The 26,743-nt window shown below is 41.8% G+C and overlaps 1 protein-coding gene across 3 annotated transcripts in view; it reads right to left on the bottom strand.

The window, feature by feature from the left end:
* Positions 1–26,743, bottom strand: part of MACROD2 (mono-ADP ribosylhydrolase 2) — an 851,353-nt gene that overhangs the window by 5,773 nt on the left and 818,837 nt on the right. For all 3 annotated transcript variants that reach the window (XM_059840665.1, XM_059840666.1, XM_059840664.1), the window contains exon 17: positions 4,801–4,884. In XM_059840665.1, the coding sequence (XP_059696648.1) occupies positions 4,801–4,884 (84 nt within the window). The remainder of the gene's footprint in view (positions 1–4,800; positions 4,885–26,743) is intronic.

Here is a 26,743-nt window from a genome sequence, read left to right as displayed (position 1 = left end):
GGGGAGGATTCAGAGGCAATGTCACTATATTCCTACAATAATAGTTTGTTAGTGTAAGATCCATTTAAAAGCCAGCCTTATTTTCATTTAAAATTACAACCCCCCCCCCAACTAAAAAAAAATTAAAATAGATTAAATAGAAGGCTTAAACTAATTTCACTATGACATTTGTCAAAATTGTCATCTAAACTATGGCAGGTGTGATTGGTTGTAGCGAGGCTAAACATAAAGACCTGCAGTTTTAAGACTAATATCTAGTATTTGTTCTGCACTGAATTTGAAGCCATTTATAGTAAAACCATTTTTGTTTCTTTACTCTGGCTTTGTGTTGTGCTATCACCTGTAGATTATGAGGCATTTGACATGGGTGACAGGGAAGAACCTCAAACATGAGTAGAAGATTTGGAAATTAAGATGGGAGAGAGGAAGGAAAAAACCCCAAAATCAATAATGATGCTACTTCCAGCCAGGCAGTATGATGTCTTTTCTGGATCAATATCATGTCAATGTAGCTGCTAGAGTTTTATGAATTATTTGTAAATTATTCATCACCCATATGCAGAGAAGATACTGCAATGGCTTCCTGGATGTAGGTGATGAATAATATGAAAAGTATCCTCTCCTGATTACAGAGCTCTGATGCACATCACATTTAGCAAGCTTGTGTTCTTTAGCAATGTTTGCATAGAAAAGACAGGATGCTTAGTAAAAAAATCACTGAAGGAAGGCTGCTGCACACTGACAACAGCATCCTCTCCCAGCCTCATCATGCTGGACAGCTTCACTGGCAGTATTTGTTGAAAATACCATCAGCTTTCACTCACATTCTAAAGAAATCCCCTGCAAAATAAATCTGGACTTGAAAGGTGTGGTGAGGCTCTGTCAGCATCCCAGATGAACCTTTTCCTATGTCCCTGTGACAGAGCTCAGCTCTTTGCAGGAGCTCTGCTGGGGACAGGGAGGTCTGACTGAAGGATGGATGGGCTTCTGCAGACACTGAGTGAGCCCCAACATCTGCCACCATGAGGGCAGCCACACAGTTCTCCCTGTTTAGCTGGAAAACAGCCCAGCAGGGAAGCACAAGAACACACAGAAGAACTGCCACCAGGGATGGTGGGGATGTGACTCACAGTCCTTGCTTCCTCCCAGGAACCCTGTAGCCCTGTTCTACATCCAGTCACATCCCAAGCCCAAACAGAGCTTCTCCCTGACAAGCAAGGTTTTTAGAGGTTTTAAACTGCTAAACTCACTTTAGCAGCCTGGTTGCCCCTCCCCATAATGTGCCACATCAGCCAACAACTCTGAGAAGCACCTGGAGTGCAAAGGGATGCACGTCTCCTAAATTCAGTTTTACCTGCACCTCCTTCTGCACCTTCACAGATGGTTTTTGTGCCAGAAATGGACATCTCTGTGCAATGGATGTGGACATTCTCTTCTGATTTCTTTTAAATTTTGACCCATTGGGGGCCAAAATTATCAACTCTCAAATGATGGCCAGGAAGGGATTTCTCCCCCAAGAGCAAGAAAGTTCCTTGCAAGAGGAGAAGAAATAACCCAGCAAATAATTCCCATCCTTAACAGGATGAAGGAGAAGACAGGCAAGTGGGAGACTGGAGAGCCAAGTTAAAGTCATCTGTGAGAGAGTCAGTGCATTTCTTTAGCCTAGGATACTGTGCCATAGACCTGGACAGCAGATGACTCCAAAATACTAATGTTGGTTTAAATCAGGATGCAGCTTTCCACAGGCTTGAAACAAAAAAGATGATGGAGCAACCCCATTAGGAAAACTTTGATCTGACTAATACAAGCTGGAAACTAAAAATTGCCTTCGCAATCTTTAGAGCTTTGGTGGAAGAAGGAAAGGAAAAAAAGAAAAGGAAAAGGAAAAGGAAAAGGAAAAGGAAAAAAGAAAAGGAAAAGGAAAAGGAAAAGGAAAAGGAAAAGGAAAAGGAAAAGGAAAAGGAAAAGGAAAAGGAAAAGGAAAAGGAAAAGGAAAAGGAAAAGGAAAAGGAAAAGGAAAAGAAAAGGAAAAGGAGAAGGAAAATAAAAGGAAAAGAAAAAGAAAAAGAAAAAGGAAAAGGAAAAGGAAAAGGAAAAGGAAAAGGAAAAGGAAAAGGAAAAGGAAAAGGAAAAGGAAAAGGAAGGAAAAGGAAAAGGAAAGGAAAAGGAAAAGGAAAAGGAAAAGGAAAAGGAAAAGGAAAAGGAAAAGGAAAAGGAAAAGGAAAAGGAAAAGGAAAAGGAAGGAAAAGGAAAGGAAAAGGAAAGGAAAGGAGAAAAAAAGAAGGAAGCTCTCAGGGAAATACCATCTAAGAACCCAATCACCAAAGGTGGGGTTTGACATCATTAAAAATAACTAATCAGCAAATCTGTTCTGGGTACAAGAAATTTAATATACAAGAGTCTTAGCTGTGATGGCTGATGGAAATGGGCAGGACAAAAATGTGTCTGTGTACACAGCCCTAATCCAGGCTGCAGATGCACCTTCTGACAGTTTTCCTGATGGAGAATCAATCCCAGGCCTCAAATAATAGTAATTTCTCAAATATATCACTCTCATGGACCTGCCCATTGGATGAACCAATACTGAGCTCCACCTAAGCTGTCTAAACTCTCTGCATCTCTAATGCACTTTCCACTGTGCTGTTGAACATGAAATTAAAGCACAAGGGCTGAGCTGCCAAGGGGGATGCAGTGATACATGCTTGTGCTCTCAGCTGTGAAGCAATGAGATCTCCTGGGGCAGAAAGAAGGGGACCAGAGAAAAAAAATAGGCAATTTACAGAAAAATTACTGTTAAAGGGAATGAGTTTGATCCTTCCTCTGTTTTTTTTTAAACATGCAGTATATGTCCACAAGGAAAACCACCCTGTAACATAATCCTAATAGCAGTTTAAGGTGCCTAGAAACAAAAACTTCCCTGACAAGTGAAGTACTTTTTGGCAGCCTAGGCAAACACTCTTTTCCTGCTCTTTCATGTAACTTAGCAAGTTCAAAGAAAAGAAAGGTACAAGATGAGTCATATGTAGAAGATGTTACAAGATAAGCAAGATTTGAAACAGAGAAACCTATCAAGATCCTCATTTCAGAAACTGCTAGCTGGTCCTGCTGTCCTGTCATGTTGAAACAGTTATGCAATCACTTTCCTTTCCAGCCAGAAATCCCTTGAGATATCCTTTAGCAAATGTGGATTTGTTTTCACTAAATAGCCCAAAGTATCCCATGGATTCACAATTCAAATGTTTTAATGTGCTATGACTTTTGGGTTTGTTCAAAAATGAGTCAAGAAGGCTGCTTTGGCTTTATTCTGCACTTCTACTAGTAACAGCATAATCTCCAGCATTTTTAATAAAGAAAAGTTCATTATGCACACTTGCTTTTCCTGTGCTTGCAAACTTCTTTACAGGCCAGTATCTAATCAGTCACCAGTTCAAATGCTGCAGCACAATCTGACATCAGAGAAAGGAAATCAGCGTCAGATTCTTTGTGTAACTTATGACAAAACCAATATAATTGGTTTGTCTCTGAGATGTATAAAAGTCTCCCTTCAATTTATAATATATCAGTGTTGAGGAGGTGAAAGAAAGAGTTAAAAAATAGCCTTTACTACAGAGAGAGTCTATGGGCATCAAATGAGGATTGTACACCCAATCCCAAACCCCCTGCTGTTTGGGGCAGCAAAAAAGCCCCTCTGTGTGAAACCCAACAAAACCCTCTGGGAGCTGACCAAGATGAGTGAAAAAAGCCTCACCAAAGCCTAAGCACCAATATGCTGATTCCCACCATCACTTCTTTACACACAGGATGAATCAAGAAAGTAAATTATTATTTTTTTTTACAAGGATGTTACACAGCTGCAGATTTGAGTAGCATCCCAGTACTCAGCCCTTGCTGGGATTTGCCACACAGATGAGTCATTGGCTCACCAAGATCAATGTTGGAGGAATATAATTTCCAAGTCAGGAACTGTGGGTTGATTATGTCCACAAACCTGACTGGAACTGCTGTTGGGTCAACTAAATAGTGGTTATTTTATTAACAGCTAAAGTCCTAGTGAGAGAACTGTATGGATATTGAAGGAGGAGGAAAGGGAATCACAGCTGACCAAGAATGGGATTAATACAAGTTCAGAGTGGTTATACTGCCAAACACCTCCCCCTTGATGGAGCTGGGCACAAAAATGTTCAGAAATAATCCTCTGACTGCAGTTAGACCCCCAACCTCTTGGCCAATTCTATACCAAGACCAACATTACAGTGGGTCTAAAATCTTATTTAGTTAAAAGGCAGGCAGTGTAGGACATCCCCACTGAACACATGAACCCAATCAAATTAAAAAGCAGGGCTACAGTGCTGAAAGTTACTTCCACTGGACTCACTAGACAGTAGAGATGGTGTAAACTCTCAGAAAGACTCAGTTGAAGAGACTGCAAGTATAACTCAATTTTTTTTAGGAGGAAACATATAAAGAAACTCCAGAAAGGCAATGCTAGGCATCAACTTCAGGACTATGTAGAGAGTCACAGAATGGTTTTACTTGGAGAAGACTTTAAGGACCATGTAGTTGTACTCCCCTGCCTTGGGCAAGGACACCTTCCACCACACCAGGCTGCTCCAAGCCCCCACGAGCCTGGCCTTCAACACTTCCAGGAATGGGGCATCCACAGCTCTCTGGACAACCTGTTCCACTGCCTCCCTACCCTCAGAGTGAACAATTCCTCACTAATGTCCAACCTAAACACTCTCTTTGTCAGATTACAGCCATTTCCCTAAAAAATTAATTGAAAATAACAGAACAACATACCATCCTTATTTGAAACATCTGCTGCTTGACTTGCAAGGTCAATTTTCACAGGCTCCATGGAAGTTTCCTCTTGCTCTTGTATCCCTATAATATAAGCCAAAGAAGGAGAAAAATCAATACTCACAATACCCAATTAACATCTAATTCTCAGACTCTTCATGCCTGGTTTTTTATTTTTCCTTCTGGCAAGCTCTTACCTTTGTAGACTCCACTGTTGTATAGTGGCACCCACTACAGAAGAGGACAGAGGATATGGGAAGAACATGGTTTGAAAATAATTGCCTGAATATTTATAGCAATTCACACTCTTTTTTAACTGGGATTGTTAAAGTCACATTGTGGTGTGTCCTTCTGCCTCCCCACCATTCTTTCCTCATCTCTTTTAAAGAATCCCCTCTGCTCATAAAATGAAGGATATGATGGGGACTTAATCACAGTTATAAAGTTTCTACAGCCAGCAGAAAGAAAATAAATACAGTGAAGTGTTCAAATACACCAGGTAGCCAGACACAAACTAGAATATGAATGTAGGAAAATGCATTTTATCACTGTAACTCAATATTTTTATCTCTTCTGCCTCAGGCTTGCCTGGAAGCTTAGATTCAAGCTCCTAACAACATTAGAAAAGGGAAAAAAAAGAAGAATTTGCTGTTTTAGACAGAGTTCTACTATTCTGCCACTGGCTAAGAAGCCAATTTTTATTTACATTCCATCATGCAGTTACTTCTCTGCTCCTGTGGCTGCTGTAAAGCCTGTTGCCCTCATCCTGTGACTGAACTCCAGGATATCAGGAGAGTGGTCACTAAGGGATCCAGGCATTTGGGTGGTTATAATGAGAGAGCAGAGTGTGGTAAGGACTCCCATATTTCAGAAACATTTCATTCATAAACTGAAATAATTTACCCCTTCAACAACACAGATGAAACCTTCACTGTCTCTCAAAAATCTTCTTTTTTCTCCTGTGGAATTCTAAAGTGGGGTTTTTAAGTCCACTGGAGTGTACTACATTTACATTTACTACATTTACTACATTAAAATGTTTCTGCTACTGAAAATTTCAGCCACTTTTCCTTCTAATTTTATCTGCAAACCAATGGTATAATGGAGACTTTAGTTTCCTCTCTGCTTGCTGTGATGGCCTTTCTAGGAGGGGTTTGTTGCAATATCAGAAGTTTTTACACTGGGAGTTTATTGCTGGATATTGTCAGCAAGAAAATAATAGTGGGAAACAATGTCCAGGGGCAAACCAGGCAGAAGATATTTGAAACTTTTACTAAGCTGAGCACCACTGCAAATCTTGGGAGGAGGTTTTCACAGTTTACCATCTCATATTTTTGGGGAAGATTTACAAATTCAGTTAATATAAATTTAATTTCTTCCTTCGTTATTACTATGGGATGGACACAGGAACATTCACTACACTGCCATGCATGTGGAAAGGGTATTATCCAAAAGAGCTCCCCTGCTGTGCAGTCAATTCAAGTTCACTCTGAGATCAGCCCAATTCACATAAACAGCAGAATTTGATCAATACCAGAAACTGCCTTGGCAACCAATTTATTCATGAGGCCTCTCCCTCGATTTAATTCTTTCAGGTTAAAGCACAAACAAGCAAAGGGTTTCAGGACTTCATGCAGGAGCTGAGGGCTCCTGAAGGGGAGGGAGGCCGGGAGATACTGCTTTCAATATCAATTCCCATTTCCAACTGTGCTCCTGCCAGAGCTCATTACCTGGACCCTCTGCCAGCTGCTTGCACAACCAGCCCAGCACTCAGAAACAATGGGCTGCTGGCATGGGCAAGCAGGGCTCCCAAGTACATACCAGGAAGACAGAAATCTCTGTCCACTTATTTAAACTCTTCTTTTTTCCCCTTAATAATCACTTGTTCCACGTGCTTACACTTAATAAACCATTTTCTCTAGAGATGATTTTTCTTCCCTCTAAATTCACATACTGTTTACAAGACTAACATGAAGCCCTTGTGGCAGCTCTTGGTACCTCAGCATTGATTTTAAAATTGCCCAAATACAGATGTTAGGCATCTGTTTTACAAATCCCCAGTAAAAAAGTGTAACCCTTGTCTTCCTCATCATCCTCCTTCTCCCATTGCACAAGGTTTACATCTATTTTCAGCAACAAAGCAGGCTTAGAAGCTACAACAGCCCAAGAACTCCCAAGAGTTTCTGCTCTGAGCTGCCTACCTTGAGGATGCTCATTTCTCTCTGATGAGTCTCAAGGGGGTTCTCCTGGCAGAGCCCTCTAGACCAGCCTTGGCATTGGATGTGGGTCAGGGATGTCAAGTGGGCTCTGAACCAGGAACCTGGGTTCCTGCTGTTGGTTTCTAGTGTGTTAATAATGCCAGAGAGCTCCTTTGAGACAAACACAAGAACTAGTTGCATGTGTAAATTATTCTGTCAGTGTAATCACATACTCCATGGTAACTTAAATCTTTAAAAAGTCCCCAGCTATAGAAGTTTTGTCAGAAGTGGGAAATCCTGGCCCTAAGATCATTCTGAATGTTTGAAGGAGAAAATATTTGTTATCAATCCTACAACAATCCTGAAAACTACTATTTTTACAGGCAAAATGGCAATGCCATTATTCCCATAGCTAACCTGCTCTGCAATTCTGGGTGTTGCTGCAGGAAATCAAATAAAATACTATCCTGCCCACAGACAATGTGCAACCTGAAGAAATTCATCAGCTGTAAATTATTCATAAAGGAGTTTCTTCTACTTGTGCTATACACTTTGAAAAAATCACCTCTGTCATTATGCAATAGGAAAAGCATGTTAGAGCTTTACTGAACAATCCAGGTTTCCCCAATTCATACCCACTGCTGTTTTGAGTTTAGCTGTAAATATGCTTCCCCTAATCACAAGACTCTGAGAGAGTCAGGCACGTTAAAAAAGAGTAACTCCAAATTTCTTTGTTTAAAATTGGAATGCACTGTTTTTCATCTGCAGTAACCAAACCAAACCAAACCAACAAAAAAACCCCCCAAAACACAGACAAAGCTCTTCTGACCAACAGCTGCATTGTCTTATCTGTCAAAACCAGTTCCAACTTCCTTGCTCTGTGAATAGCCAGAGTTGGTTTTTTCCTTCTTTCCAGTCATTTCATTGTAGCACTTTGCTAATGTGACTGTCAAGCCCTCATGTACTTTGTTTACTGCTGTATTTTAGTACCATTATGAATGCTGCCTCCTTTAGAAACAGAAGCTGTCTGGGACACAAGGATTCTCTTTGACTCCTCTTTGATATCCATCTGGGATGACTGTCCCTTTTAATCAGACTGGATTCCACCACATCAAATATTTGTGCTGTCTTGTATGGCTTTACAGGTGTAAGCACCCAACCTGCTGCTCTTGGGGAGCTAAGGAAAAAAACAGCAATCCTTTTCCATCTGTACTTCATTTCTGTTTGAGCTGGAGGGCAGTTTTCTCCCTTGTTGTCCTTCTGGAGTGTGCAGGTCAAGCCTGACAGTTCTGAGTCTGCAGGAATGGCACTGCCACCACCATGGCTCTTGCTGTTCAGCCTGGCTCAGTAAGTAACAAACAACTCCATCTGTTATATCAGGAATACTACAGCTCCATCAACCAGCACCCTGTCCCCAGCAACTGTGCTCCACAGAGATGAAAGAAAACTCCAGGATGCAGATTTCAAAGGAGGGTGTGCTGGTTATGGTACCAGCTTTGCTGGGCTTTCCCAGGCAGGGAGTGAGCATCATTCTGGATTTGTGCTGCAGCCCCTTCATTGTTAATTGGAGTGTGTGCCCTCCTTTTTGGCATTTTGGCTTTGTTTTCCAGAGTAACAAAGAGAGATGAATCTCCCCTTCCCTCCAGTGCAGTGTGTGTCAGCTCAGCTCTCTGTGTTTGTGCACACAAATGTACCTAAAGGCATCATGCTGCTCCCAGCCACTTTTATTCCCAGCTCAAGCTGAATGGCAACTTTTAAAAAATGCATTTTCAAAGTGTCTGAGATCTGCTCATCCCTATCCCCTTCCAGCCTTTTATTAAACATACTGTTAGAAAAATCCCATTGTGCCCACCATTCTCCAAAGGTGGGAATGGGAGGCTGGTGAGGATTGTTGCTCAGCAATACAGTCCATAAGATCCACACAAATTTTTGTATGGCACATCTAAAATCACTCATGTCCAACAGGAGCACTTTGTGTATTTTGTCTCTCTCTAAAAACAGCATAAACCTGCACACAGCAGGTTCTTGATGAATGCAAGAATCAAGACATTTCCATTGCTTTAAGAAAAGCCTTTCTGATTTATTTTTTTAATTCTGGAAAATGTGTAAAAGGCCATGTCATTGTTTTCCAGATGCTCTTTTTGTGAAACCTCTCATCAGAGAAGAAGCCTACAGCATAGAAACTTGGAAATGGAGCACCCAGAAAATTTCATCTCATCCCTCTGGCTGTTGACACAACTAAAATGTTGCCTGGTTGTGATCAAACTAGTAGATCCCCTGTCCTGAATGGCTTCCAAAGCACTTATGCTCCATCCCTGCCTTTAAATAAGGCAGACAGCATGCTCAGTAGCACTATGATGAGTGAAGGGAACGGAGATTGTATGATTATTTACCTCTCTTTCCCATGCTGTCATTTTTTTCCCCTGCTGTTTGTGAAACTCATGGATTCTTTGGTTCAGTTCCTGATCACTACCTGCCTCATCCTAAAAAACAACCTGAGCACAGCTATAACTGCAAGAGAAAGGCCACTGTGTTTTTCAGTGTCACCTAAAAAAGCAGTTAGCAGGCACCACCAGAAACAGCTTTCTGGTTGCAGGACACTTCAGAGAGGCAGCTTTTCTTCTTCTCCAACCCTGTGCAAGCACTCAGTAGTAGTAGGTAGGCAAAAAGCTGGTAACATGCATCAGAACTTCTACACACTGCTATGGAGAAGTCTTCAGTCAGGGTCATCAGCTCTGACAACTATCATTGCTGACACCCAGGTCCTGTGATTTAGGAGATTTTCTGCTCAGTTGAGGTGCAGGGGCCATGTACAGTGGGCTACTTTGTCTCCCCGAGCACTTTATTCCAAACAACACTTCCCCTTACACAGCCTCATTCCCACTGTTTGAAGAAGCCCACCCTGCTGTTATTTGGTCACTCTGGCAACTTTACAAGCAGGAGAACAAGGCAGCAGAAATTTACACAAGGTTTCACATACCTCAGACACCTACTTGTTTCAAAAGATAGTAAATTCAAACAGCAAGTTAGACCAAGGCTGGCTTCTGTCTAGATCATTACTGTGACATTGGGTAAAAACTGGAGCAATTGTTTTTGAAAGCTGAGGCATGTTTTTCCTCATCCATCCAGCCTTTGCTCCATATTATTGACAATTTCTCAAAATCCTGCTATACCTCAAGGTACCAAATAGAAACTGGAGGCCAAAACCATATAACACAGAGTCTGAACAAAAGTCTTTAAGGAAAAAAAAGAGGGGGAAAAAGAGTAGGACAAAACTGTCTCAGTATGTTTTTTATCAGAGAATACACTTCCAAAAAAGTCCAGGATTTTTCCCTTTAGCACTGGAAATCATATCCCCTCTATCCATCAAACTATCTTTTAACACAGAGGTTGTTCCAGATGCCAGCACACACAGGTCAGCATTTTCAACAACAGCTGACTAACGTTAGGAGCACTTTAAAAGGGAGTTTGGATCCCTTTTTTCAAAAGTTTCAAGCTTCCATCTGGCTTCAAAGGGGGCTCACTTCATAAAGTGTTTTGGGTGTGCTCAGCATTTTTGAAATTCAGGGCACCTATTTTGAATCCTAAACATGGACTTTAAAAATCCATGCCAATTCTCCCTGCACTAAGGATAACACCACCTCCTTAATCTGTGCTTAGAAAGCTCAGTGACATTATAACCAACAACCTGGCTTTTCCATTCTTTTTCCCTCTACAGAATTTGTAGGACTCCTAATAAAACTGGTGTCTGTCACGAAAACTGGCAGACTTGAGTCTAAAAAGATAACTATAATTTTCCTTGAAACTAACACCTCCTCAAATCCTCAGTAACACCTTCTCAAATCCTCTTTGTAATTGATGAGCTCTTTCCTTACAAAGAATTGTCCAGGATGCAGCAGCCAGGGCTGTGGGATACTCAGAAATACCACAGGTCACAGAAAATACTGAATTCCAGGCTGGTATGTTGGAGTACTCATCCCTTCCTGGAATGCCAGCTCCCTCCTCCAGGGTGCCAGAAAACACAAGCACTTGTATTTGCAATCTTTGCACCAAAGTCAAGACCTCTGCCAATTAAACCAGAGGAGAATAATTGTATTAGCAGCTGATAGTGGCAGACTTCTGTCCTGCTGAAGCAGGATGACACACACACACTAAAAACACTTCCTCCAGCTAAATTCTTCAGATTGCTGGATTCAGACTATGCTTTACAATTTATTCATAAGACCTTCCTAGCTTAGGACCTTGCAGATGCCTAGAGCCTTTCCATTATATATATTTCAAGTATTTTGAGCTTAGGAATAAATTAAAAAAACCCCTGACATAGTGGTTCCAGCTTTGTGTCAAAAAGCAGCAACATTTCCCCTCTTCTTTTTGAATACAAAGCCTTAGCCAGCACACAGCACAAGGGTGAGAATTAGAGGTTAGCAGGTGTGCTCTCTGCAAGTGGGCACATGGGCCAGGTCTGCAGGAATTTGTATGCTGGTGTAAGGATTGTCACTGCCCACAGTCTGCACAGACACCTTGGCAACTCCTACTTTCATGGGAGCGACTGAAGCTTTCAAGAAGAATGCAGAAGTGCTAATCTCCTGATGCAAGTGACTTCAGCCCTGACAGACATTCCCTCAGAGTCTCAGATAAAACTGAAGGATTAAGCCATAAAGGATTAGGAGAGGTGTCACCTAGCATTAAGTCACTGGCCTTGAACCTTGGTTTTGTTGGGTCCTGAAAACTGCAAATTTCACCATCTTAAAAACAAGCTTTATTGTATTTCTTTAAATATATAGAAATATTTTTCAGATCTATATCTTGATTTCTTGAGTAGGCTTAAAAGTCAAGATGGCTCATAGTTGTACAGTTTCCATTTTTTACTACACTTCAGTGCACTAAAATACATCAATCTGACAATCCCAAGAGACCAAACAAATTTCTTTCACAACTGTGCACTGGATGTTTATGTATCTAAGGAAATACAGGAAACAAACACCTTGCATGGCTTTCCTCACATAGAACCTATTTTAAACGATACAGACCCTAAAAGGGGAGGGTCTGTTAGACAGAAAATTGGTTTTTGCCTAGAAAGTTTATAGCTCATAGCAAATCTAGCTCTTCCCAACTTAGCTGCCCACTTATTTTGATCCAAGCACCAAAAAGAGGTCCACACATGAGATGTGCTTTAAGTCCAAAAAGTCTGTGGCACTTCACTTAACAGGTGTAGAGATTATTTGGGGTGGTAGGGAATGAATAATCCTTGTGCCTTAAAGGGATGTTTCGAGTCACTCTGTTTATCTGTGACAATGTTGAGGACTGATTGAAAATCTTATGAGGGACCCAAGCACTGACCCTCAGCCTGATAAAACCTGCCCTAATTTGGAGGTGTTGTGCCTAGCTCGGGCTGGAGACTGGCAGAAGCCCTGGCACTGTGACAAAGCCACTGCAGCTCCTGCATTCTGCAGGCAGGGGGTGGTCCTGCTGTGCAGGGAAGCCACAGCAAAGGCACGTGTGCAGTCCATGAGAATATTTCTAATAAAACCTTCTCCTGAATCAACTGATGCTTTGTTTTTCCTGGTTTAAAAGAACAGACAGTATAATGGGAAATGTCATGTTTTCAGAGAGTCATACAAATGTATCCTGTGAAGCCCAAGATTTCCAGAGAAATGTTGCTGGCTCTTGCCAAAGCTTTAAACTGAAGCAACCAGACTGCTGTTAAAAAATTAAAAGAAAAGTGAACCCCCCCCCCCCCAATTTAAAAGGACAAGAGTATTTTTCAATTTTGTTAGACATTTTCGTGGAGGGAGGAACAAGAAGGAACTGCTTCTGATTAGCCAGCAGGAAGCATTTAAGAATGTGTTAACTGGTCATTGATGACACAAGTACTTCTGGCAGAGGCAAGCAAGCTATTTTTTAATCAGCAGAGCTGGAGGAAGCTGGTTGGTCACAGAGAATCCATGTATAAGACAGTGGTGCCACTGTGTTGGCAGTCCATGAAAGGGATGCCTCAATTAGGCTGATGAGCATGCAAAACCATGGAATTTAGGCTGTGCATTCCTTGGATAAAGAAAACTGAGGGCACTTTGCATGGTATTTCCAGTTTAAGTTTAGAGACTGGACTATACAGCAGTAATCATTAATGATAGTAAAAGTCCTAATTAATACTAATAGGTAAAATATATATAATAGCACTAATAGGTAAAAAGATCCTGCTTATCCTTCTGTATATTTCCTATCAGAAGAATTTTTCACTTAAGTTTCATTTCCTTACCAGAGAGCAATTCATACTCTAAGTGAAAACTTTACAGTGTAAGCATTAATGTACAATGGAAAGTATAATGAAAATGAACCCAAATTTAAGTTCTCTAAATTCAGTTTATCTACTCTTCATCTCATGGCATATTTACTATAGCAAGCCTAAAAGCTCAGACCCATTTTACTTCTGCCTGTCCTCTGATTTACAAACCCTGAATTAAGGCAGCTCTTTCCACAGCCCACATATGAAAGAAAAGTGCAAATGGCTGGAGGAGATGATAAGAACTGGATCACATGCCATGGATCCCATTCTGTGCACAGAATGGCCTCCCCAGAGTAAGCCTGTGCAGCAATGCTTTTTGACACTCATCCCCACAGTCCAGTCCTTGGGTCACTGCTGCTGTGGCCATGTGAAAGCAGGTTTCCACTGACAGAGCAGGGCTTATAACAAAAGGCCATCCATCCCAAGGGGAGCACGGCAGTGATTTGAATATCAGGCCTCAAAAAGGGGGCTTTATTTCAAAAATTTTGCCAAGGGCTGCTAGTGGGCCAATCAGTTTCAGTGGGTGATGGTTGATAGCAACAAAACTGTGAAATCTCCAGAAACTAGAAATCTGTGAAATGTGGGGAAAAGAGCTGCCTTCTTGCCAAAACAAAATTCCTGGTTATATAGAGTATTGGATCAAAGACAAAGTATTTTGCAGAAACACAGCATCATCACAAACCTCATCACCAAGGCTTTGGGGGTGCTGGGTGACAGTCCCTCCAGTGCCCTCAGCCACACTGGTTGAGCACAGCCAAGGCTGGACCAGCCCCCTGCCCCTTCCTCCAGCTTTCCTCTGGGCATGCCCTCCAAATTCTGGTTTATTCCATGTTCTCAGCAGCAGGGGTGCTCAGAGAGCATCTGGGGAGCCCCTGCTGCTCTGGGCAATGCCTCCTCAGCACCTCCCAGCAGCAGGGCAGGAAGAGGAAAATCCAGATGTCAATGTCAATTCAAAGGGCGCCCAGAAATTTGTACCTGCAGCAGCTGCTCTGAAAGGTTTAGAGCTCAGCTCTTCTTTCCAAAAGCCTGCAGCAGACCCAACCACTTGAAGCTCTTGGAGAGCACAGGGATACAGAAAGCTTTCTGAATATGTGTCCTTTGGGTCCTGGGCTCATAGAATCATAGAATAGTTTGGGAAGGGATCTTAAAGATCATCTAGCTCCAACATTCCTGCCCTAAGTTTTTGACCAAAGATTTTTCCACCTCCTAGGCAATTAAGAGAAGGCGCAAAATACCAGAGAAATTTCCTAGTGATTCTGATAAACAGAGTATATAACCAGCTACTTTAAAATGCCACTGGCTTGCTTTGTTGTAAGCACAGTCCCAGGGAGAATGTCAGGTCACACAACTCGTTTGTTATGCTCATACAGAGGAGCTCCGCTAAGCGCCAGCCGTCATAAAAATACTAACGTTCCTTTTAGTGGAAAACAAATAGAAAAGAGAAATGCAACAAGTGGCTTAAAAGGAAGCCAATTAGCACTTCAAAGATTGCCACGTGGTCTGTACACAGGGATGCTAATACAGTGGGGAGCTGTGCTCCTCTTCAGCCACAGCCTGAGTTATGAAAATGGAGGGAGCCCCATCACAGAGGTAACACTCCCCCACGACACAAACCTACACCGTGCATTCATTTAGACACACTCTTCACATTTTATTTCCCTCAGTGGCTTAAAAAATGCCAAGAATCAGAATAGTATGTGGAGAGCATTTTAATCCAGCCTTAAATAAGGCACTTTCCTCCTCTGGGCAGCGAGCACACAGCAGCAACTTTGTGTACAACATGAAGGAAAGTGTCAGGGAGAAAACTGCAGTAATTGAGGTCACATCCTCTGGGACTGCAAGGAAACCCCCTCACACCTTTTCCCCCATCATCCACGGACATTTTCATGTATATACAGCTAACCATTTTAATGATACATAAATATTTATCTCCTGAGCAGATAAGCTAGTAGGCATTCAATTCTAGTGATGCAAACACCTGATGGCTGGACACTCTCATCTACCTGTAAATGCAAAGCACCAGCCACTGAATTAAATTATGGGGCAAAATTATGTGACAGTTCTCTCTGAGGTATTTGGAATCCCACACAGAATCTGTGCTTCACATGGTTAAGTAGCTAGCTCTCATGTTTTATAGGGAGGGAGGGAAGAAGGGAAAAATGTTGTGCTTTGTGGTTTTTGTTTTTTTAAATCTCATTTGCAGCTGTACAGTTACAGCTTACAGATTAATAATGAAAGAGTGTATGTGACAATGCAGAAACAAATGATGTTCAATGTCAACACAAAGCAAGATGCAAATATATTTTTCTGTTCATTAACCAGGCTTTCATTTCAACTGCTCTGGTCTTGTAAATAAAGCCTACAAGCTAGTTTCAAGCAAGTATGGGAATTATGCAAACAAAAAAAAAAGAAACCCTAAATCAAAACACCTTAACTCAACGGTTTCCTAGTACTGGTTAGCTTATTATAGCTGCCATTTTTTATTCAGGGGATCTAAACAGATTAAAACAGGTTAAAAACTGTTATAATAATTATTTAGCTAATTATATCTGCCATTTTTTATTCAGGGGATCTAAACAGATTAAAACAGGTTAAAAACTGTTATAATAATTATTTAGCTAATTATATCTGCCATTTTTTATTCAGGGGATCTAAACAGATTAAAACAGGTTAAAAACTGTTATAATAATTATTTAGCTAATTATATCTGCCATTTTTATTCAGGGGATCTAAACAGATTAAAACAGGTTAAAAACAATTGTATTCAGGAACTGGCCCTAGGGTAGGAGCTCCCTGGATAGTACCAGACATCAGGTGGTGTCAACCACTGCCAAAAAACAAGGGGCATCCCTGAATGTTCTGAAAGACAAGAAGAGCTTGGGCAGAAGGATGTAGGGATAAGAGGACAGACAGACAGAAGGAAGAGAGAGAAGAAAGAACAAACAACTAAATAACATTCTCCTGCACCTATGACTTGCCTCTAAAGATTTGCTTTCCAAGCACTTCATTGAAAATGTTCAAGTCCTCAACTTGTCTTCTGGGGGACAAATAAGGGGGCCTGAAAAGCCTTAGGTGAATTAAGCATTGCTGAGATGTGCTTGGTGAGATGGGGAAATACAAAGCTTCTGAAAGGGTGAAAAATCTCCAACCATCTGGCAGTAGCTTTGAGAAGAAAGGGGAAATACAAGGGGCAGACTGCAGCAGGGAGGAACAGGACTCCTTAGTTATTACTACCTTAATTATTACTACCTTACTACCAAGACCATTACCACCCCAAATGCCTGTGAAAGCTCACAAAATGAACTGACAAGGCTCAGCAAAAACAACATCTCTTGGTAAGAATAGCCTCTTCAGGAAAGCAAACAGGAGCAGCTTTCCCCAAGGTACATCTGCTAATTAGAAATGATGGGTTATGGATGCAGGTGGCAAGGCCCCCAGATGAGAGCAAGACTATTCCTGCTGACCTCTCTGCCTGTTTCTTCTGACTGCTGCTCTCCAAGGCTTCACAGATGGTGTTCTCTTCAAATTAATACCACCCTGCCAGCCAGAAGGAAGCTTCTGTTGTACTTGGCAGTACAGGTGAACAGCCTGCATTTAGATTTCAAAGCAAATGCCACAGGTGTTCCAGCAATATGGCAAGCAGCTGATGTGCTCCAGCCTCTTCAGGCCTGGATAAGACTCAGCTGTGTTTTCTTGTCTCTAAGATTAGCTAGAGGAAAAATCACAACATTCAGAGGGCAAACTTCACACACTGGAGCAAGATCTGAACTATCTTTGCTCTAGATGACTTTGTCAGTTGTGAGGTGTGAAAGTGCCAATGCCATCCTGCCTTCTCCTCTTGGAGGAGATGGGTATGTATCCAGCTGATTACAGGTGCAGGTTAACATGGAGCAAACTGGCTTCAACACCCCAAGCTGTGACCAAAGCTTTGCCAAAAAGCTTTGCTGTGCTCATTCTCACTTTTGGAATGTGCATATGTGTAGCTGATTTCCTTCCCTCCTACGTGCAGATCCTTCTCCAGCTTTTTTCAGCTGTGTGCTGGTGATCTAGCTGGATTCACAAGCTGGGCAAGAGCAGGCTATGTCTATCCTTGAATGGCAGACCTCATTACAAGAGGGAAATGATTCTGGCACTCTAACACATTGCATGGCACTGCTGCTGATATCCAGGATCAGATATCAGCCTCAGGTCATGGCTACCTCTGGAGGTTATACATCCCATAGCAGCTGTCCTAAGAACAAATGGCACTAACCATATTTTACAGCCAAATCTTGACATGAATATCTCTCCCCCAGGCTCCCCTTGAAAATTCTTTTCACTTTGGAAAGATTTCCTGTGTCTTAAACATCCCACCTTTAACTTAGTACTGTTAAACATTGGCTGTGCTTCATGCCAGAGGGAACAGTTTCATGAGCAGATTCTGTGATCTCTATATGCATCAATTTCTAAGATAACTTGGGTTCCTTTAGATAGGTACAAGATGTATTTCTTATCATCTGCTTTTCATGCTCACACACTTCAAGAGCCAGCTGGATCTGCAAGCAGAACTGCATCCAGGAAATCTATTTTATGCCATGAAGGAAGCAGGCAATACTAGGAATATTGTTTAAAGACTTTTTCCTTTAACTTTCTTTTCTTTTAAAAGAAAACTTGCCCATACTGCATTGCCAGAAGATTCAGAACCAAGCTACAAAAGCATCCAAATGTTTGGACATTTACCTGAAAAACAGCTGTGTTCCAGCTGCAGGAGCCAGCAGTACCTGTAACTCAGTAACTGTGTGGTTATTGAGACATGTCAGTAACCTCTCAGTAACCTCAGAGATCTGCAATTCAAGACTCAGGTTTCCATGTGCAAGCAGATTTATGATGATACAGGCATTAAAAACATTGACAAGGGTTTAGAAGGACCACCACAGCTGTACCTACCACACACTGGAGAGTCACTGCCTTGGAGGACAGAGAGGCAAACAAAAACCACAGAGGATGCCAGTTTTACCAGCCCAAGATGAGTGTGGAACCTTTTAGCCATGCTCATGTGAGGGTAATTGTAAAATATCTGCTGTCCCAAGGAGGAAGTCCCAAAAAAAGAGAGCACAGCTCTGGTCTCTTTGGGTGATCCAGCTGTTTGGATCAACGTGACCACCAGACAGGAGCTCCTGATATCTAAAGGAAGAATTGGCAGTGTGGGTAAGGACCACAGCAAAACACCACGGACCTGTGAGCTGAGATCACAAGAAGAAGGGCCAAGGGCTTAACTGAGGTGTGATGGCAGCAGCCAGGCAAAACTTGGAGCAATGAGGATGTGAACCCAAGGGAGGGCGAGGAACCATGCCAGGGCTTACTCTGGCCTCATACCCTCTTGATCAGAGCATGCTGGAAATAAATCTGAACTAATCCTGGAAGGGTTTCACCCCTGATCCCTGTGCCTTAGAGATTCCTCCAAGACACCCATGTGGGAAGCCCCTCTCATTACCAGGACAGCACCAATGAGAATGTGTCACCTGTAGAGACCTTCCAATGCTCAGAAAAGGGCAAAACAAAAAGGAGTGAAGCTGCTGCACACTCCTAACAGCAAGTCCTCCTCAGTTTTCTGACCTCTCCAGAGCAGCTGGGTTGATGGAGGCACCACACTTAAGGTACCAGCACCCCAGAAAGGGGGTGATGCTCACACCCAGCTGTGCTCCCTGCTCAGCCTGTCAGCTTCCTACTAATCTTCCTTCTAGCTAGGATAGCTGGGAATCAGGCAAGTTAATTTCCTTGACTTGAGTTCCTGGAGTTAGGCATTGATTTTTCAGCATATTGACATCTTATTTTGAAGCACCTGAGGTATCTCCATTTGTTCTCATTTGACACCTTTGTGCTACATTTCAGGCTGTCAGACTGTGAAAACATGTCCAGCAGTTGTGCTTTACCTGATGAAACCCTGTGTACTTGTGACTGTGATAGCATCTGGCCACAAATTGGGAATCTCAATGTTTTCCAAGCCCTGATACAGTGAATTTGCCATCCTGACCCCCTGACTATACACCATTGTTAGCTGCAACCAGGGGCAATGGAGAAGAGACCACTGATTTTTTTCTGCTCAAAATCCAGAACAGAGTTTAACCAATTTTTTCTGTCCAGGTAAGATGGTATAGGCTGTAAGTGACTGCATATTTCCTCCACAGAGAAAATGCTAAAGGTGTAGGCACGATTTCTTTCAAGGGCTGTAAAGTAGTGTAAGTATTGAGAGGTTTTAGGATGATGTAAATAGAATAAATGAGGTTTTGGCCCATGATTACTGGCAGAGTGGCTGCAGAACAAACAAACAGTAAAGGCACATCCACATTCACAAAGGGGAATAATGAGTCAAAGGGCTTATATACTCCAAAATTTCAGTGTAAAGACCCTGCAACAGTGAAACAGTAATGAAGGCCATCTTTTGGTTGAAATTTGCTGGCTGTAGAAAGCAACAGATTTTAGAACTCAGGAAAGAAGTCACAAGTCTGAACATGGGAGGAAAATCATTGGCAACTGTTTCAGCAAAGTACAGTGTTAATCAAGTAAGTACATTATAAGATTGAAGCATGTGCACAGGTAAGTAAAATCCCCACCATTCCACTACTCTTCATGTTTCTCTTGGATCTCTAAAACAAAACTAAGTGTTTTTGCAGTTGCCCACAGACTGTCTGCAGCTGCAACTCACAGTTCATAATTCAGAGCACTGGTTTAATTGCAGCTATGAGCACATGCAGAGCACACAGGAGAGCTCCAGGAAAGGAGCTCAGAGATCATGCAAGGCCCCAAGAAGGAGATGCTGAGCTTTTTGTGAAGCAATAGAAAGTCCCAAAGAGCTGCACTCCTGCACCAAGCTGTCGAGATGACCCTACTGCCTGATTCAGATGCAGCCCCAGAGATGTAGGAGGGAAGAGCTTTCTCCCTGCTAGATCTTTCAGAGTGGCTAAAGACAAGGTCAGTTTGGGCTGTTGGGTTGACACTGTAGAGCAGGTATGCTGGTGATGACCTTGCAGGCTCATCTGGAGGCAAAATGTGAGAAAAGCCAACCAAGCAGAGGAAAACTCTTCCAGATGGCAAGACCTCAAAAGAATGCTTGCCTGTCAACCACATCAGGAAAAGGTGAGGGGACAGAAAACCTGCTGCCAAAAACCTATGAGTAAAGGGCAGAAAAAAAGAAGAGAAAATCCAGAGGAAAGCATTATGCTTCAAAGATCTGAGTGAGATTGAGTGGGCAAGGACACCTATGAAGCCATGGTGTACCTCACTAGCAGAGCCAGGAGTGGGAATACACAGAAGAGAAAGCAGAACAGAGCTGAATCAAAAAGTGTGTCTCTTGATCCACGTGACAGTATGGAGTGAGTAAATGCCACCCTTCTCATAGGAGAACAAGGTTTACTCCTCACCACAGCACTAGGCAAAACTACAGAAATAATCAGTGGAGTGAAAATGTTCTTCCACTCCTCGAAGAGCAAGCCACAGAATCTTTCAATCCTAGGGCATATGGTGCTTTCTTTTAATTCCTTCCTGTTCTATACTTGAAAAAAAAAAGACAGTTCTCCAAATCATACCTTCTCCACTCCCAATGGTTGTGGTTTCCACACAGTTATGGCTGGGCTCCACTCTGTTTTATGAAAATCCTTGGTGAAATGCAGTTTGTCTCCCTGCTGCCCTAAGTGTGTGGCCATTTGAATTTTTGAAACAGCTGTAACACAGTGCCAGAACCTGGGCAAGGCACATCCATCCAAAACCTAAGCAAGTGGGAGCACAGAATTTCTAGTTCTAGAACCAGCTCAGCTGGATGAGTGCATTCCATCATTAACAAACTTTATTAAAAGAGGTAAGAATCTAAGATTTATCAGTGCTTAACAAAATGAAGACTCCTTTTGAAGAAGATGGCACAAAGACATAACCTTTGTCTGTGAGGGATCAAATTGTTTCCTGGTGAAACTGCCTGCACTCCTTTGGTCTGCTGGACTTATTCTAATTTAAGACTGAGTTTCTTACTGCGGCACACAGGAGCTAAGCTCACTGTTCAAACAGATCCCTCTGCAGCTGTACATTTATGCTGAAGTGGTGCCTTGTCTCTAAGCTTGTTTGCAGAAATACTGATGGCTCTGATGCCATCTGTACCAGTGCAGTCCTTGGCCAGTGAGCCCTACTTTTTCAATATGCCACAGGAACCTGTTTCTAAGAGGTCAGACTCTCTCCCACATCCCTTTCCCTCATTCCTTGGGTGCTACTTGAGATAGTTTGAAAGAGATCCATGTTTTGTTTCCATAAGGCACTGCTGTCTCTCTGGAGAGGTGAGCTAAAGCCAAAGCCTGGTGGACTTGGACCCCACCATTTGGAATACAGATTCTATTACCTCCCCAATTTTCATGTGTGAAAAAGGCCTTATCATCATCTCAAAGCTCTTCAAGACTTGTAGCTCACGAGTAAAAAACTTGCAATATCATGTAATACCATTATAAACATATGAGGACTAAGAATGACATCATAGCATCTGCTTTTCACTGGGATTTAATGATTTCATATTTTTTGGCAGTCCCAACATGGAAAATCAAAATGAAAATGGCACTTCAGTATATTTCATTAAAAATATCCAGTTTCTCCTCCAGCATCTTCAAGGATTTAATTTCTTCTCTTTCTTTTTATTTTCTGTATATGGAAAAGCACTCTAAAGCTTCTTTTACTTGATTTAATGCTGAGTGTGATTCAATTCAGTGCTGCAACATAAGTTAATTAAACTAAACAAAGGCTGCTTTGTCAACACTTTCAGCAGGAACAAAGAGATGATATTTTTAAATGCAATAAAAATTGTTAATTCATAATACTATTTCTATTCTGCTTACTGTAAATGAAATGAAGAAAACAATCAAATAGAGATAATAAACCTTAAACACTATCATTGTTACAGTATTCCCTATTGTTGTTTTCTTGTTTTCTCTCCTTTTGGCTTTTTTGTTTTACCCTTACCATCATGTCTGGTAACACAAAGTGACTGTGACAGCAAGCAAAACATTTAAGCTGAAAAATTCCTCACGTTTTCTACTTTCTTATTAGAAAAGCACACAGAAAAAAAAATTAATTATTTTTCATTGCAAGGGATGAAAAATAATTAAAACTTCAAATTAATCCTGCACCACCTATTTTTTATGTACATTCAGGTTAGAACCTGGTATATGGAGACTAATGAAAAGAAACAGATTCCTTCTGTGGCAGGGAAATAAATACAACTTTTTTCCCCTCAAGAGACTGAAATCAATATCTAGAGCAGACTACTGACAGTGTAATAACCACCCTGACTGCCAATGCACAGTGCTGCACGGCATCCTCAGGGAAGCTCCCTCAGGAAAGCCCTGCAGGAGGTCTGCACCCCATTTGCTGCTCCATCCTGCACCATCAGTGAAGCCTCAGCTGAGGTGAGAGCCTGGACAGCTCCCACTGCACAAGTGCCAAAGCCCCCACACCAACAGTGGGGACAAACCCCCTCCTCTTCTGCAGCCTGCAACGTGTAAGTAGAGCAAAGAGGGTGCAGGTGGGAAACCCAGGGCACTGGGAATATTTCTCTGTCTGCTCTGGGGTGCCCTGACCCCCAGGGCAGCACTGACTTTGATCCTCACTCATGGAGAAAGTTTTCTAAACTCCAGAATAGACCAGAAACCACTAAGGTGTGAAATAGATTATAGAGAGCAGTGTAGGTGTGTCACTTGGGTAGGAAATTTAGGTTTTGGGATTTTTAGTATGTTGTGGATGGAAGCAAGATGGAGGGCACAGGGTGTCATCCTGGGCTTCTTCTTCGTGCTTCTTCTTCCTCCTTCTTCATGGGTTTGGGTGGCATTCTGTAATTGGGCAGAAAAGTCCCCATTGCAGCTCTTTGGGATCAGTTATTGGGTTAAAAGGGAAAATAATCTAGGTGTCAGCTCTTCATTGGATGGTTTAGTCTTGAAAGACCTTGTAACAAAAGGTTGTTAGCCATTTTGTGCCTTGCTGCTGAGCTCATGCTTGTGAGACTGTTTTACTGATAAGAAATAATAAACACCCGAGTCTGAACATCAAACACCATCTCAAGTGCCTTCAATGCAGACCCAGAGAAACCCACAACTGGTACCCCCACACAGGTAAGCCTCACTTGGCTTACCACTTCCACGAGGCATAGAAATGACTTGGATATCCTTTTCTGCCCCAGCCATAAAGCCTTCAGAAGGGCAGAGTGCTTGACACAGACCAAAGAGCCCTTGGACCTCCACAAACCCAGCACAGTGGGCTGGCAAACACAATCTGGTCACAAAATCTCCTCAGCTGGCTGATACTGCAGCTGAACACTTCACTGGAGTTTTGTGAAGTTCTCAAGAAAATAAAGGTATGTAAAGTGAGGCTTCACAGGTGAGGTGCCTTTTAGGATTTCCATTCCTAATCTCTCTGCACACCTCCCATTAGTCCCATCTACAGCTTCCCAACAGCCCACATCTCTGCATAGCCTAGAGCTTTAAATACCCATTTGCAGCTTTCTGGTTTCACAGCCTTTCCAGCATTTCTGCAAAAAAGTCCAATGGTGCACTTCTCTTTTGCTTTGCCAAACATCAGTATCTGTTAGAATAGGATTTTAAAGATATATTTCATATTTAGCATCTGAATATGCTGTAACAGCCCAAAAAATGGCATCTGATCTATGCAGTAGGGGTTCTTATCAAATACCACCATATCTGATTCAGGATATTTTTTCCTCTCCTCTTTGAGCAATTGAATAAAAGAAGTTGGAGCCTTTATACTAGAAGTAGTCTAGAAGCCACAGCAATCCAAAGTATTACTTTCTTTCCAAACAAAGTGAAATTAGCTATTTAAAGATTCTAGTGAAGACTTTCATTTTTTTTCCCCAAAAATGTCTCCTGTTTCTCCACTTGAAGAATTAAAAGAGTTTGGTAAAGCAACAAAATTGCCATGAATCAGTAATAAAAATGTCAGATTTGTCCAAAAAAGATCTTTCTCAAGAATTCTTTCATTTCTCTATAGCCACAATGTAAATTTGAGATTTTTGACTGTTTGATAACAAAGTCATTATTCTGACATTATTTATGACTGTACCAATGCACATAAAAATCCTATAAATGCCTGAGACTGGAGCTGTAAAATATGAGAGCTCTTTTCCCCAGGCTTTGGAATATTTAGTTCTCCCCAAGATTACACCATAAAATTATCACTCCTGCTAAAGCAAAATGGACAAGAGAAGAATGGACAAAGTGCTGCCTGCAGAGTTACAGGTCACAGCTATTCATCTCACAAAGACTGCTGAGCAAAACTGGGCTTAGCTAGAACAGAACTGGGCAGACTTCAAACCTGAAATCAGGCAGACTTCAAATTCAGAGTGAGCAAGCTCTGATCAGAAGATTGACAAAGGAAATCACATGTAGTGCAAAGGATGGAAACCTCCCCCAGCCTGCCCTGAGCCAGCCCTGACCCCATGGTTAAGGTGAGGGCTCTACACAGCCACTCTAATACCCTTCTCACGTGGAGCAACATCACTTGTCAAGCTCGAACAATATTCCAAATTGGCACAAGATGACAAAATATTTCAGCCCAAACAGAGAAAACAGAGAAATAACAGCAATAACTGTTCATTTTCTAGTGCTCTGACAGAAATCCTACCCCTTCAAAGAGTTAAATGACTTCTAAGGGTGATTAGTGAGGGAAATCATCATCCTGAATGTCTCAATGAAGGGAGACAGAAAGAGAGGGGAAATAAAATGACAGAGGTGAGAGTGGGCTCAGAGGAGAAATTGGCTGCATATTCACACAGAAATGGGATTTACTTCCATGTGCAGCAAATTGTCCTGTGGAATAAATGTGCTGATTAAACCTACAAATAAGTGCTGAGTGCATGGTCACTACAACACAACAGGACCACTTCCAAGTGTACATACAAAGGGGCTGCCAAAAAGTCTGTTAAAACTGTGTACACTTACCTAGTCAGCAAATAGGTCAGTGATCACCACTTGCTCTGGTTTTCAATAAAGGGATTTGAGAATATTCCCCAATCTTATAAGAAACATAGATTTTCATTATTTTTTTTTTGTGAACCAGAATGAGTGAATAATAGTAGTTGAAAAAAAAAAAAGACATCTTAGCTTGCCTTTTTTCTTCAGCTGCTCCCTCATAATATATAACTTCAAGTTGCAGTAGGAAAAAAGGGAATAAATTGGCATATGTGATATTTTATTACTGATTTTGGAAAAAGCAACAGCAGGTTTTTATGAAACACACAGTGCCTCACATTGTTATATTCTTCAGGGTAATCTGGCTTGGTTCTTACTGCTGGCAATGGGATTTAGGAGTGTGACTGCCAAGATTTTGATCCTTCATTCCTCTGGGCTCCCAGCATCCCAGAACCCTGAAAGCACCAGGATCTGGGACTCCTTGGGAATTCACACTACAGCACGACCCTGGAGCTGTGAAGTGAAATGAGCTACATGGAAAGGACCCTGCAAGCTTTAAAAAACCCCAAATCACAGAGATGAGCTGGCAGTAAAATTTGCACAATTAAATCAGAAGATAACCTGAGGTTTGTCAGAAGTTCATGTAAACTGAGACATCTCTAAAACATCAAGAAACAGACATTTTTTTCCACAGAAAACCACATCATTAAAAAACTTCCTAGCATATTTCAACCAGTAACTGAGCAGAAATCCAGCTTTAGGTTGGAAAAGGGATTTTGTTCTTTGTTGTTCCTTCAGTGGCTTACACAGCTCCAGTTCTGAGGACTGAAGGGATTGCAGATGACTCCCAAGAATCCAATGCTCCCAGTGAGACAGAGAGAAGAGAGAGGCACCTACATGCTACCCTTTGCTCTGGGATGAGTTTGAAAACAAGCACAAGAAAATCTCATGTAGAACAGAAAGACCAGGTAGTTTGGAATTTAGTAGCTGCTACATTTGGCTATGCATGTAGATCCAGAATGAGTCAAACTGACTAAAGATCCATGAATTTCTGTTTAACAGGACTAGCAGCCCCACATTAGCCTTTTCCCCACATTCTTACACAAAAATACAGTACTTCATCCTATATCAAATGTACTGTGTGTGCTGCTGGAAAACTTTCAGCTGAATTACTTTAGGAGGTAGCACTCAGGTTACAGAAAATAATGCCACATATTAAATCTCTTTTTAATGCCAGGTAATCTCTTTCCATTAAGAGGAATCTCTCATTGGGAAATAGATCTTATTTTATCAGACTGAACTTCAGCTGATTTTATTTTTCTTACCTCTTTTGGTCCAGACCCACTTCACTTTATGGCAAACTCTCAAAACCCATGTGGTAGAATTTGTGCCCACCAGAACAAGAAGCAACTGGCAACATGAGCTATGAGTGTGTTTAGACCCATAAGAATGAAAACAAGACAAGGGAAAGGCTTTCTTTCCTTCTCTGCTCCTGCTCTGCAAGAGCACCCATCTATTTTTCCTGTGCC

The sequence above is a fragment of the Haemorhous mexicanus genome, chromosome 3 (assembly GCF_027477595.1).
Source record: "Haemorhous mexicanus isolate bHaeMex1 chromosome 3, bHaeMex1.pri, whole genome shotgun sequence".
NCBI classification, from domain to species: Eukaryota; Metazoa; Chordata; class Aves; order Passeriformes; family Fringillidae; genus Haemorhous; species Haemorhous mexicanus.
The sequence above is the reverse complement of the archived record's forward strand: the minus strand, read 5'-3'. Positions and strand labels throughout refer to the sequence as shown.